The following is a 13,425-nucleotide window of genomic DNA, read 5'->3' on the forward strand; positions in this document are numbered from 1 at the left end:
TCTAGTTCATTATTTACGACTTCTTGCACCTCTGTTCTGCACTGTTCATACATTGATGGTAAAAGTGTATTTGAAAGATATTTTCGAGATGGAAGCGTGTATGACGGATTCAAAGCATATGAGTACTGAGTAAAGCCAAGGTCTTCTACAATCGAAAATGGTTGAAAATCAAGTATGAAAAGCTGCATTAAACAATAATTCAGTCGTTGTTTCTCTTTTAGAGTCATTTTTTTACAGCATAGTTTGATACACTTGGTTGAATTTTTCTCTGCTTTGCTGGTGGCAAAAACTCATCATTAGTACACGAAGAATTTGAAGTACTGGGAGCATTTTCAGAAATAGGAACAGGCTATTGAGAACTAACTAAATTATCACTCTCAGTTATTATAAAAGCACTTTGTTGTTGAGTCTGTTGAATATTAACAGTTGGATGTTTCAACTTCATATGGGATTTTAAGTTTGAAACTGAGCTCTTGTATGAAATAGTTTTTTTACACAAATTACACATTCCAATTTTTTTTACGGTATCGTTATCCGTAAAAAAGTTCCATATTTCGCTTTTTATTGCCGTCGAATAGCCATCTTAGTTAACACTATACAAACAGCGATACAATTAAAATGTCAATCACAACACTCATTATCTAATAGGTACACACACGTAAATTATGTATATTTACGTGTTAGTTATCTAGTAATGAAGATTAGTCTTTATTTAACACTAATTAAACATAATATTACAAAATTCAACAGTTAGCAGTTAGTTAAATCAACTAGACTAAATAACAATCTGTCTGACTGCACAGAAAACTGAATTGAAAACAATTCAATAGAGAGAGACGGAACGAACATCATTGTCATCTCGTCCTTTCCTTTCCTTTGTTTCATCGTCCTGCGCTGCGGCCTGCAGTAATGGGATAAAGGGAGACAAATATATATCCGACCGTGTCACCGCGGAGAATACCTGAACACTGCTCCGCTGCCATTAATTTTATCTGTGTTCGTAAGAGTTGTGACTACTATATTTAACAACTATCTCAGAAATTATTTAACCGGTGTTGAAACTAAAAAAAAATAGCAGCGTTAATTTAGCAGCTTATTAATTTTAGACCCATCTCTAATTATTATACTCTTTGGATAACAAGTATCAACCATCAACCACAGAGTCACAGATGACAGAACCACTGTCACAGATGACAGATCCACAGAACACTATTACTATTGCTTTATCTTTGTTCATTGTTATTGTTGAATGTTGTATCTAACTATATGTATATACCTATTAATGGCGCACAAATTCTATATTGTTGAGGATTATTATTTTCTGAAATTTATTGGAAAAAATGGTTATGATTAAACTTGTACGCACTGATACAACTGAAGCAAGTAAAATTAATTTAGGTGTTGGTATACATATATTCGGGAGAGGTTCACTATTGCAGGTATGTTCAAATATTAACAACCGTTAATTTTATATCTTCATTATTGAATATATCCAAAGTTTTATTAATTACAGTGCGATGATAAACGGGTGTCTAGGAAACATGGTCAGTTGGAAGTAAAGGAAAGATATCTAAGTATTAAAGCAGTGAGTTTGACGGATATTCTAATTTGCAATAGCAGTATTTGTAATACAATAAATTAATCTTTATGATAAATCGGTTCTCTTCTAATTCATGTTGTTTATTTGACAGCTTCATCATAATCCATGTTTTTACACCAAGGATTGTAACAAAGATGTTAAGGTATTGAAACACAATGAAGAAATTGATCTTGATACAGGAGATTGTTTTGGTCTTTTACCTGATAAATATTGGTTTGAAATCATTGTATGCCCCGAGTCAGAGAGTGATATTCAGTATAAAAACATTAATACTGTAGCACCGGGAAGTTTATGTCAGACTCGAGGTTTAAATGAAAATAATATTGACAACGAAACAATGTATGAAGATAATTATGCAGACACAGAAGCTACCAAACATAATGATGATCCAGGATCTCCTTCTTTAATTTGTAAGTGCATCTGTTATCACTTGAAATCCAAAATTTATTATTAACTAGTTGACCCGGCAGACTTCATACTACCTTAATTGATAAATAGAAGACCTAAACTTTTGTATAAAATAAACTTAAAACAAACAAAAGGACTCCTTTTTTTAAGTGTTACCAGTGTTTTAAGGAAGTTTATTTTTTACCTCTTTAGAAAGTTAGAAAAATATAAAAATTTGTTAGTTATTCATTTTAAACTATTATTTTTATTTGATTTCTGAACGACGGGGGACACTTCAAAGGAAAATCAAAATTGTTGTTTTTATTTAAATCTGAGGATTTTCATGTTTATTCAAACCTTTTAAACCTTCCCTGGACTTCCACAAATAATTAAAGACCAAAATTAGCCAAATCGGTCCTGCCGTTCTCGAGTTTTAGCGAGACTAACGAACAGCAATTCATTTTTATATATTATATAGATTACAAAATCTTAAAGACTTCAGACTTTAAAGCACTTTTAGGTTTATAAATGTATGTAGTGTGAAACATATAAATAATAATGACAGGTATAAATACTAGTATGTTAGTGAACCTAATGTTATTAATTGTTTGCACAAAATGAGAAGGGCGAGATCTAAATTGAACATGCATTGCATTTTAAGAAAAATACATCAAAGGTTCCAATTCTATTAGAAATTCTTTAGCATATTATGATACTTTTTAAATTTTGATTAATCAGTGAAGTTTATTGGTATTTAATTATAATAGTTTTCATCATGACTAATGTCAGATACAAAAAGAATAATTTCTTAGTTTGATGTAGAATTTATTTTCATTCCATGAAGAAATGTTTTTTTTGCAGCATCTGAAAACCAATTGCCAAACATTGATATAGCTGAGAATCTGCAATCTAATATGAGCAACAAAAACACTACTGAAAACAGCTTCCACACTACAGAAGGAAATGAAAGAACCAGCAATGGTAATAGTACTTTTTAAATTTTGATTAATCAGAGAAGTTGATTTAAAGAGGTATTTAATAATTATAATGGTTTTTTCATCATGACATCAGCTAGTCTTGCCATAGTTAACCATAAACTTTGAAATATTACCATAGCATAAATAAAAATAATAGTTACTTAGTAGATGTAGAATTTATTTTGTATCCCATGGAGAAAAGTATATATTTTTTGCAGCATCTGAAAACCAATTGCCAAACATTATTGAACTAGCTAAGAATCTGGAATCTAATATGAGCAACGAAAACAGTACTGAAAACAGCTACCACAGAATAGATGAAAAAGAAAGAACCAGCAATGGTAAGGTACTTTTTAAATTTTAATTAATCAGATAATTTTATTGAAAGAGGTATTTAATTATAATGGTTTTCATCATGACATTATCTAGTCATGCCATAGTTAACAATAACCTTTGACATATTACCAAAGCAGAAATAAAAAAATAATTACTTAGTTGATGTAGAATTTATTTTGTATTCCATGGAGAAAAGTATATTTCTTTGCAGCATCTGAAAACCAATTGCCAAACATCATTGACGTAGCTGAGAATCTGCAATCTAATATGAACAATGAAAACACTACAGAAAACAGCTTCCACAGTACAGATGAAAACGAAAGCAATAACAATGACAATGTTATGAATGCAAATGACAATGAATCGAATAATACGGAAAATTCCAATGTGGAGGAATCTAAAGGAACAACAAAACGGAGCCATAGTGTTGATGAAGATCAACCTAAAAGAATAAAAAAAGAGCCACTGGAAATAAAACAAGAACCACAACCAGGACCTAGTGATCATAATATAGAGGTAAATTATTTTAAAATCTGGTAGAAACTCGATTAGCCGGACTAATTATTGTCATGAGAGATTTGGATGATCGAAAATCATGAAGAAAAGTGGGTTTAGTGCGTAATGTTGTTTATTAACAACAATAGGATACATATCAAAGAAAAACAATGTTTATTAAGAAATTATTTAGAGATACATTTTCCAATATGCAATACCTACAATTATTTATGTTTGTATATACATATTTTCTTAGATTACATACATACATACTAAATTATGTACTGCAGCCTTAATCATGAGATAAACTATTAAGGTATGTATGTTATTTAACTTGTTTACATGTATTTGATTATTATGAAATAAAATAATAAGTTTAATTTGGTTTAAAGTATTTGTCATCTGACATAATGTGTCACTTTTTTCATTGCTGCTACTTATAACATTTGTTTCAGCTATAGTAGACTATAATAAAAATTATAGTGATATGTTGTGTTGAAAACTTTACTAATAACATCTTTCCTCCCCAGGACACTTCACCTTCCAAAGACTCGACCTTATCACCAGCACACAAACCACAGCAGACAGTGAGAGAAAGATGTTATTATGGTGCAAACTGTTATAGGTAAGACAATTACATCTATATTACTATAATAATATAACTCTGCAGCATCTCATTGACATGTATAGAAGAAAATCTTAAGAATGACTTGGTCATCAGTATTGTCATGATCATCAAGTAATCAAGATCCAATGTGAAGCCTAGTTACAGCTAAAACTATAACTGTATGCAACCGAAATCAATAACTAATTATGATTTCTATGCTGCAGAAGAGGAGAAATTTCGCTTTCTGTAAGTTAGGTTTTAGACATCAAAACATAATATTGACTGTTACTTTTCAGCCTAACCTTGGTATTACATCGTTAAAATTAATTAATGTATTGTAAACACAATTTTAATATGCTCAATATATTAATAATATAGTAATATATCTAATTACAATCTTTCAGGAGAAATCCAACCCACCTGTCACAGTTCAGTCACCCAAGAGACAGTGACTGGGGCAGCAGTGACAAAGGAATATGTCCATATGGAGCAAAATGTCTCAAGCCAGATCTGAGACACTGGGCGCTTCACCAACACCCACCAGGAATATCCCCTCCACCTCCCAGACAAGGTAAACATGTAATAAGTTGTTCAATGACCACATAATACACTGATAGATATAATACTTAGAAGTACTCAAACAAGGTTTAATTTCTACTCAAATTTTAAATTATTAGATTTTCTTGTGATGTCATTGATTATGAAATTTTTGCGAATAAATGGTGATCCAGGACCCTTTCAATGTACCGTGAGGGTAGTCAAACCTCTTGAACACAAGTTCCATTAATCCAGTGACATGCTTTTCCAGGACATGACATCACCCAATGTCCCATCTGTGCGATTATAGTCTTGTATATAGTGCCGAAATTGACCTTTGTATTCTAATGTTATTGTAGCTGTTTCTCATTAAAACACGGATAAAACTACATTTTTTAAAATCGAATCCTAGCTAGATGGATTTCTCGTCCCCGAAACTACCTGTATACTCAATTTCATTAAAATTGTTGGAGCCGTTTCCGAGATTCAGACTATATATACAAGAATTGCTCGTTTAAAGATATAAGTTAAATACAATATTCATATAATTCGCTATCATACACAAAAATTATAGTATAACTTAAAAAAATAATACTTCAGAACTATTACAATTACTTTACATTAAAAAGTTTATCTCTCAGAAAAATCAACTCTCATCCATTATGGATGAGATGGAGGATTGTCTTACGAATTTTCGATCAGGTTACCTGTCCTGTTAGGAAGGTAGTGTAGCCTGGTAAAAGCGCATAGTACCATAGTTTAGTTGTGTGAGGAAAGTATACATTGCGCAAGTAGCGAAAATTTACTTTTGTAATCACAAGAAACATAGATCCCAATACACCCTAAGCTGAACTGGAATATTTTCTTTACAGCTATACAAATTCAGAGACGCGATAAAACAATCTACATTTACGCGCGCACTGTGAATGTTTATGATGATTACTTGCATGCGGAGGATTCTGATGGAAGTGTTGACCTTGATTTTGACTTTTAAACATTTATTTTGGTATATAATCGCGTGGAATTTAAAGTCGCGAAAAAGAAAAATCATGGAAATTTTTTGATAAAGAATAAAATTGTGTAACAGGTAAGACAAAGAGGAAAAAGCGTAAAATAAGTGAAGATGAATTACCTGAAGATTTAATATTGGACGGGAAGAGAGAAAGAAAAATTGTAAAGAGAGATGAATATATTGATTCGGAGCCCGAGTCGGAACCTGATCCGTTTGGAAGTGATGAGTCTGATGAATGGGAACCCTCGGTTGACCCAAGGAAAAGTCCAGAGTATACAGATGACTATTAGATGTGTTCAGTGGATCAGCCCGTCGACCTTCTCCACTTATCATTATTGTTATTATCTTGTAAATTATATTAATTTGAATAGCTACATGTTTCATTCAGCCGTAAGTCATAACTCCCCACAAATGATTATGATATATTAACTTTTTTTCTCAATTATTTAATTAAAAAACGTATGTAAATTGATGAATCTTTAAAGATAGATATAAAAATAATAGTTAAAAAATACTATAAAGCGTGCTTTTTAGTTTTTTTTTAACTATTATTTATTTTTAATTTTTTAGTTGAAAGCGTATTTTTAAAACTATTAAGTTTTTAACATCAATTCCTGCCTGAAAATTATGTTAAATTAACAAAAATCATATTTTGCAAATTGTGTAATGTTATCGGTCCTCGATAAATCTACAAAGTTTGAACGAAATCTAGCCGTTTAAAGTGGGTCAAAATTGCGCCCAAAGAAGTCGGTTACAAACATACAGGTAAAGCTAATATAAAGCGTATAAAAAGGCAAATTTCATGAAACCAGCTGATGAGACTGAAATAAAATGCTGGTTACACGATATTGACAGTACTACAGTAGAAAAAAAATTGGGGCAGTAGTGGATACTACAAAACTAGCATTACCGTTCACTGTTGGCTAGTATTTATATGATAAAAGTGCCACTTGCGAGTCTTTTCTGTCATGTCGAAACTAGCAATGGTATTCTAATATTATAATAAGCTGGACCAAAAGAAGTGCCTGGAAAGAATGACCTATCCAAAGCGTCTTGGAAAAGATAGTAAATTCCCGACTTACTCGTATATAAGGGCCTTCTTTGTGATCGTCAATTAGGTTTTCGTCGAAGAAAATATACAGAGGTGCAATGTTGATGGCTGAATTATTTATTAAGATTTACCACAAGAATATCTATTTTAAGGGTTGTAAATTTGGCTTTCGTCAAAAATAATCCACAGGGGTGCAATATCATTGCAAAGCACATGTCTAATGTGCCTTTCTTATAATAAGATTAACTTTTATTCGCACCGTCGCTTTGGTAAATGGTTCGAGCTCATACTAGAGTGGCACCTGGAATTGAGAAACACCAACATGATGTCTTGTACCAAGTGATCCAAGGCTATATCCATTGTTATATCTAGGCCTCCTCCCTTAACTTCGATGTACTCTTTCTTCCTCTCCATCATGTTATTCACAAGTGAATTCGATTTGAAGGCAAAATATCTATGGATTTGAAAATTTAATTTACTGAAGTAAAACACAATTGAAAAGCTTAACATTTATTGCTTTGAAAGAAACCTTCATCATCAGATGCATCATGGTGATCATATTCCGGTTTCTCCACCAACAGCAGTGTCGGAGGTGCCTCCCCACCTCGCACACGTAAAGCATACATTGCAGACTCTACTTTAAATACATTACTGCGTGTAGTTGACATTTTACGGGCGAGCTCCTTGCCAGTACTAAACAGTCCTGAAATTAAAAAAATAAATAATTTATACTATCTCTATCTCGAAATCTTTTTTATAGAAGGACAAACGAGTAAACATACGGGTCAACTGATGGCATGTAATCACCACTGTGGCATTGCAAAGAATCACAAAAGCGTCGCCGACCTTAATCTAAGCGTCTAATAATATGATTCGAAAATCGAAAACACATTGTTACAGCCGAAAACTAAAAGTGGTACAACAGCGCATGATCTAAAATATATAAATAGTGCCCTGTTTAAATAATGAATTTATCTTCTGGAGACAGGAATCGGAGCATGCGGAATTACAAAGATGGGAGGACAATCTCCCTAAGGAGTGGAGTAGATGCGCTCAACATTGGCCATGTTACTAGAGGACGCCTCTCGTCTAGCACGGAACAGATGGATAGTTTTATGTTAGTGTCATCTGTTTTAAATCCAAGCTGTATATGAAATCAATACTATTTTAAGTTTCATTATATTTGAGAGTTTTGCAAAAGTAGGTACAGATTTTTTAAAGTGTCTGTTTGGGTCTAAGTTCACCAAGATGGTGGCCAATCTCCTGAGTAATTTGCTCGGCTGGGAATCGCAGTCAAATTGAGATCATTTTTTACATAAAGAAATTAAAATAAAGTCGGCACCAAAATAATAAATACTTAATAAAATAAAATATATTTTTTTACCTAAATAGCCTGTATACAGAACGCGAACGGCTTGACATGAATCGAAACACTCCTCACTCTCTCCACTTGATATACTGTTGATAGCTCTCCTCATTAACTCTCCAGTCAAATCAGCTAAGCCCAACATATAGTCAACCTGTGGCAACATGGTCACTACAGTCCTATCTGTCTCTTCTTCATTTACAACATATGTCAACTCTTTCTGTACATCCAACCAGGTAACAATACTTTTACTTTCCATAAAGGAAAATAGTGTCCTAGCTTCAATGAACTCTTGGAAACCCGCAGTGACAGCACGGGAATGCAGATATGCTGGACAGTTTTCTAGTTCTAAACCAATACTACTAAGGGGGCCGTTAATCAACTTATGTAGGCGCTCATTTGCTTCTTTTAAAACTTTTTCAGTGGATTCTTTTCTAAAACAAACAATAGACACTCAGATATACATGAATGATTTTCTGTAAACTCAAACAGAAGTTGCTTTTATATCTAACATCTTATATTCTTCACATTTTATAATATTTGCTAACAATTTACCTCTCCTAAGGTTTTAATTTTCACATTACACTTTTAGCGTGGAATTTTGACAATTTGAATAATATAAATAAGGAATAAACACAGAATCACCCTAATACCATCCTAGCCAGATAGTGCAATGCCCTCCGAAATGAAGAAATTGAAAAATATATTAAAATAAATAATAAAAACATGAATGAAGTGCCGATTGTATCATATTGTTACGTGGACTATAGAAAACAACAGAATAATTTCACAAATAATTAATTTCAAGTTGCAGCAGTCAGTAATACACTTCTTATGTATCAATAACATATTTAATAAATCACTTGTATCAAATTCTCGCAAACATTTGATGTAACACTACCCACCTCTGTTATCATATTCTTCTTCTCTCTTCCTTCCCTCACGAAAAGGTGTTGATATGCACATTCTTTAATTTACTTCCATGTGCTAATCTAATGTGATTGGTAAATTTTCCTGTGATGAGATTCAGTTAACGTTTGGTTGAATTTGTTAGATTGAGGGTGCGTAGTACGCGTTTTGTTTATTCCAAGATTACATATCTCTTGGAATAACGCCAACTCAAAATTTCTTCCCTGATCATTATGCAGTTCCAAGAGTACAAAAAAAACGGCAGATTACTTCCTGGACCAGCTTCTAAGCTACAGTGTTCGCCTCTAGGTTCCGTATAGCAAATACATCAGGTTATTTGGTGAAGTAATCTTGAACCACCACAATGAATCGGTTCCTGTTCTGTTAGGGAAAACGGCACAGCCACACCTATGGCTATTCTTCTACATTGTACAGTTGAAGCTTTCCTCTAGATTTTGTTTGAGACCATTTCACTGAAACGCATGTTGTACATTTTCTACACCAGTTCTCGATTACTTCATGGCAGCACCAGTAAATATGTACTCTAAGGCTCAGTATCCACCAAAGCGGAGAGGAGAGGAGATAAGCCGTGGGCATACTCATCTAAAATTTTCTATATGTAGGGTAGATCAAATCGAGGCTTAGTCTCCAGTTAAGCGAATTCTTGAGTAATATAATTTATTTAATGGTCACATCGAGTTGGATGTGTTTCTTGACAGTTTATAGTTTTAAGAAGAAGATTTGGGAGGATTTCAGAATTTAGTTATATTATTGTTATTAATTATTTAAAATCATTTAGTATTATTATTATCTCATAGTTGTTTGGCAAAGTTATATTAGACACAATACCCTGTAATATATAAGACTAAGTTTTTAAGGATAATATGTGTAATGTGGTTGTACTTCTTAAATAAATAAAAAAAATATCCAAACCAGTCTCGAACAATGTGTGACATAGATGTGCCACATGTTATGTTAAACTTTGCTGATAATTGAATAATATAAATAATAAAACTTTGTAAAAATAATACTACAAGAAATAAGAATTACACTGGGATCAAAAATAATATGAATATAAGTATAAATACTTATAACCTATATAACTTACAAAAAATTAAACATGCTATTGAGTCACGCCACACACACAAGGATCTTTACAAATAGTCAATACACACTATAATATAAAGTTCTAGTTGGAGCACAGCAGAGATCAATCCTTAATCCTTAGTTTTTCTTTTAACATAATAAAAATGTTGCACATAGGCCTATTTTAGTACTCATTTTCTTTTGAGAAAATTTATTATGCTTTCAGCTTTCAAACATATGTAAATATTTTGAATAAAAAAATCAAGCTATTTGCACCTACAAAATATAAAAAAACTTACGTGATTGCTGTATGCAATAGAAATATTATTCTTTTACTTTCTATAGTTATATCCCTGGATAGTTTTACAAGACGCTCATGTCTGTCTTGACGTTCATTCAGCTTATTTGCAGCAGACTTAAAAAGTTTCAGAACTGGACTATCTGCAGGCAAGGATAAAACGGTTTCTCGCGCCACTGACGAAAGCGTTTTGCTGTTATTACGCCTACCTTGATGTCTACCTAAAATAAAGATTTTGGAAGGTATAATAATTTAATCAAATCAGAACAATAAACGTAAAAATTTTATGAATATCTATACTTTTTAAAAACTTACCACGTCCAGACATAATTAAATTATTTAAATACTTCCTAGTTCCTGTCTGATTTGAATATTTTGTTATTTCTATTATTTTCACAAACAAATTATAATTTCGTAGGTAGAAGGTAATTGTTAGTTGCTACAGTAAGTGTTCTCTTCAGACTTTCAGTTTTAATATAAGGTACTCTGTGGAGGTAACTAACAAGCAAAACAGCCCACCGAAACTCTGTAGGTCAGTAGGTACTTATAATTTCCATCCTCCTTGAACTTAGACTATGGATCCTATAAAATTGCTATAAACTCTATCTACGTACTTGAAGCAAAATTGCAATCTACAGAGTACATTAAATATTTTAATCTCAAAGAGGATGTAAGTACTAAGTATATCTCGTACTATAGTATATACTAAGATTCAAATTCAAATATTTTTATTCAAAATAGGATGTGAAATCACTTATTGAAAGTCAAAAAAAACTACCACCCATTCCAAATTGAATGCCTCAGGCCTGAGAAGAATGGGCGCAACAAACTCAGCGGGCTTTTTTTTTCATCAAAAGTATGTTTTACAATTAAAGTAACATTGTACAATTAAACTTATTATTTAATAGCCTGAGGGCGGTCGCTCCATTCCCAATCTGTGGTATCATTAAGAAAGTCATTTATGTTATAGTAACCTTTACCACACAAACGTTTTTTAACAATTCTTTTGAATAACGTAACACCTTTGTTTTGAACATTTTCTGGGGCCTCTTCGTAAAAGAATATACATCGCCCCACAAAAGACTTACTAACTCGACTAAGCCGAGTAGTAGGCATCATCAGTTTATGTCTGTTCCTGGTGTTAACATTATGGTTATGACAGTTTCTGGCAAATTCACTTAGGTATGTGCCTATGAACATACATTACATTACCAAAAATATATTGAGAAGCAACAGTCAAGATGTTAATTTCTTTGAATTTTGCTCTCAATGATTCTCTAGGACCTAGGTTATAAATAGCGCGAATAGCCCTCTTCTGCAGCACAAATATTGTATTAATATCAGCAGCGTTGCCCCATAGCAATATACCATAGGACATAATACTATGGAAATAACTAAAGTATACTAGTCGCGCCGTATCTATGTCAGTTAATTGTCTAATTTTTTTAACCGCGTATGCTGCAGAACTAAGTCTGTTCGCCAATCCTTCAATATGGGGGCCCCATTGTAATTTGGAATCTAGAGTTATGCCAAGAAATATAGCAGATTCCACCGGTTCTATCACCTCTCCGTTTAACAAAACATTGACATTTGGTACGGTAAATTTAATGAATTTAGTTTTCTTGCTATTTAACAATAGGTTATTAGCGCTAAACCAGTACACAATGTCAGATAAAATATCGTTCACTTCGTCATTCATAGCTTGGTTTCTTTTCACTTTGAAAATCAGTGAAGTGTCGTCCGCAAACAATACTACCTTCTGTTTTTTCTCTATAAGATTAGGAAGATCATTTATATAGATAAGGAAGAGGAACGGTCCAAGAATAGACCCTTGTGGTACCCCCATACTGAGAGGAGTCCCAGGAGATCTCCTGCCATTCACGTCGACCCTCTGAATTCTATTGTTTAGATATGAAGTCAGAAGATCGAGCGAAGTTCCTTTTATGCCATAGTGGTATAGCTTCCTGACCAGCGTTGAATGTTGAACACAATCAAAAGCCTTAGATAAATCACAGAAGATGCCAAGTGCATTCTGCGATTCCTCCCAGGCATCAAAAATATTCATGATCAGCTCAACACCTGCATCCATTGTTGAACGTCCCCTAGTAAAGCCAAATTGTTTCAAATGAAGTAACTTATAAGAGTTAAAGTAAGTAAGCACTTGGCTTAAAACTATTTTTTCAAAAATTTTACTAAGGGTCGGCAAAACCGACACAGGACATTAGTTGTTCGGGTCAGAAGAGCATCTCGACTTAAATATTGGTGTAATTTTACTATGTTTCAGAAGGTCAGGAAACACGCCACGATTAATACAATTATTAAATACTATTGCAAAATATGGTGCTATGACATCAATTATTGAACTTATTATTTCAACAGAAATGCCCCATATATCAGCAGTTTTTTTCATGTCTAGAGATTTAAAAGTTTTAATTATTTCTCCAGGGCTAACAAAACTAAAATTGAAACTTTGTTGACATCCTATAACATTTTCCAGAAGAAGTGACTCAGCAACACTGGTGGAGGAAGCAAGAGTGTGATAGAAACTGGAATCTCAGAAAAAAAATTCTCAAAAGCAGTAGCAACTTCCTGCTGAGATTGAATTATTGTATTGTTTATTGATAGATTATATTCAATGTTGCGGTCTTTCAATCTTCCAGATTCCCAGTTAATAACATTCCAAGTCATCTTTATTTTATTTGGTGCATTTTTAATTATTTGTCTGATATGCATAGACTTTGCAATTGAACAAACACTTTTAAAT

At 32.7% G+C, this 13,425-nt stretch overlaps 2 protein-coding genes across 7 annotated transcripts; one reads left to right on the forward strand and one right to left on the reverse strand.

Moving 5' to 3' along the window:
- The first annotated feature begins 1,243 nt into the window (after positions 1-1,243).
- Positions 1,244-6,325, forward strand: LOC126976599 (aprataxin and PNK-like factor). 6 transcript variants are annotated; one of them, XM_050825007.1, is made up of 9 exons: positions 1,245-1,439; positions 1,514-1,585; positions 1,692-2,010; positions 2,849-2,968; positions 3,183-3,259; positions 3,589-3,816; positions 4,326-4,420; positions 4,807-4,973; positions 6,027-6,325. In XM_050825007.1, exons 1-9 carry the CDS (start codon positions 1,341-1,343, stop codon positions 6,239-6,241), a joined length of 1,392 nt encoding a protein of 463 aa, XP_050680964.1. In that variant the 5' UTR covers positions 1,245-1,340; the 3' UTR covers positions 6,242-6,325. The 6 variants fall into 6 exon arrangements, with proteins under 6 accessions (XP_050680966.1, XP_050680964.1, XP_050680965.1 ...); XM_050825003.1 differs by having other exon boundaries at positions 1,247-1,439; positions 3,183-3,305; positions 3,512-3,816; XM_050825004.1 differs by having other exon boundaries at positions 1,247-1,439; positions 3,183-3,305; positions 3,512-3,816; positions 5,812-6,170.
- Positions 6,326-7,496: 1,171 nt separating this feature from the next.
- LOC126976634 (translin-associated protein X) lies at positions 7,497-11,240 on the reverse strand. The gene is made up of 4 exons (XM_050825118.1): positions 10,977-11,240; positions 10,663-10,882; positions 8,387-8,802; positions 7,497-7,705 (listed from the first exon to the last, which is right to left on the reverse strand). The coding sequence occupies exons 1-4, from the start codon at positions 10,987-10,989 to the stop codon at positions 7,506-7,508; spliced, it is 849 nt and encodes a 282-aa protein (XP_050681075.1). The 5' UTR covers positions 10,990-11,240; the 3' UTR covers positions 7,497-7,505.
- Between the last annotated feature and the right edge of the window lie 2,185 nt (positions 11,241-13,425).

Source organism: Leptidea sinapis, chromosome 41 (genome assembly GCF_905404315.1).
Source record: "Leptidea sinapis chromosome 41, ilLepSina1.1, whole genome shotgun sequence".
Lineage (NCBI taxonomy): Eukaryota > Metazoa > Arthropoda > Insecta > Lepidoptera > Pieridae > Leptidea > Leptidea sinapis.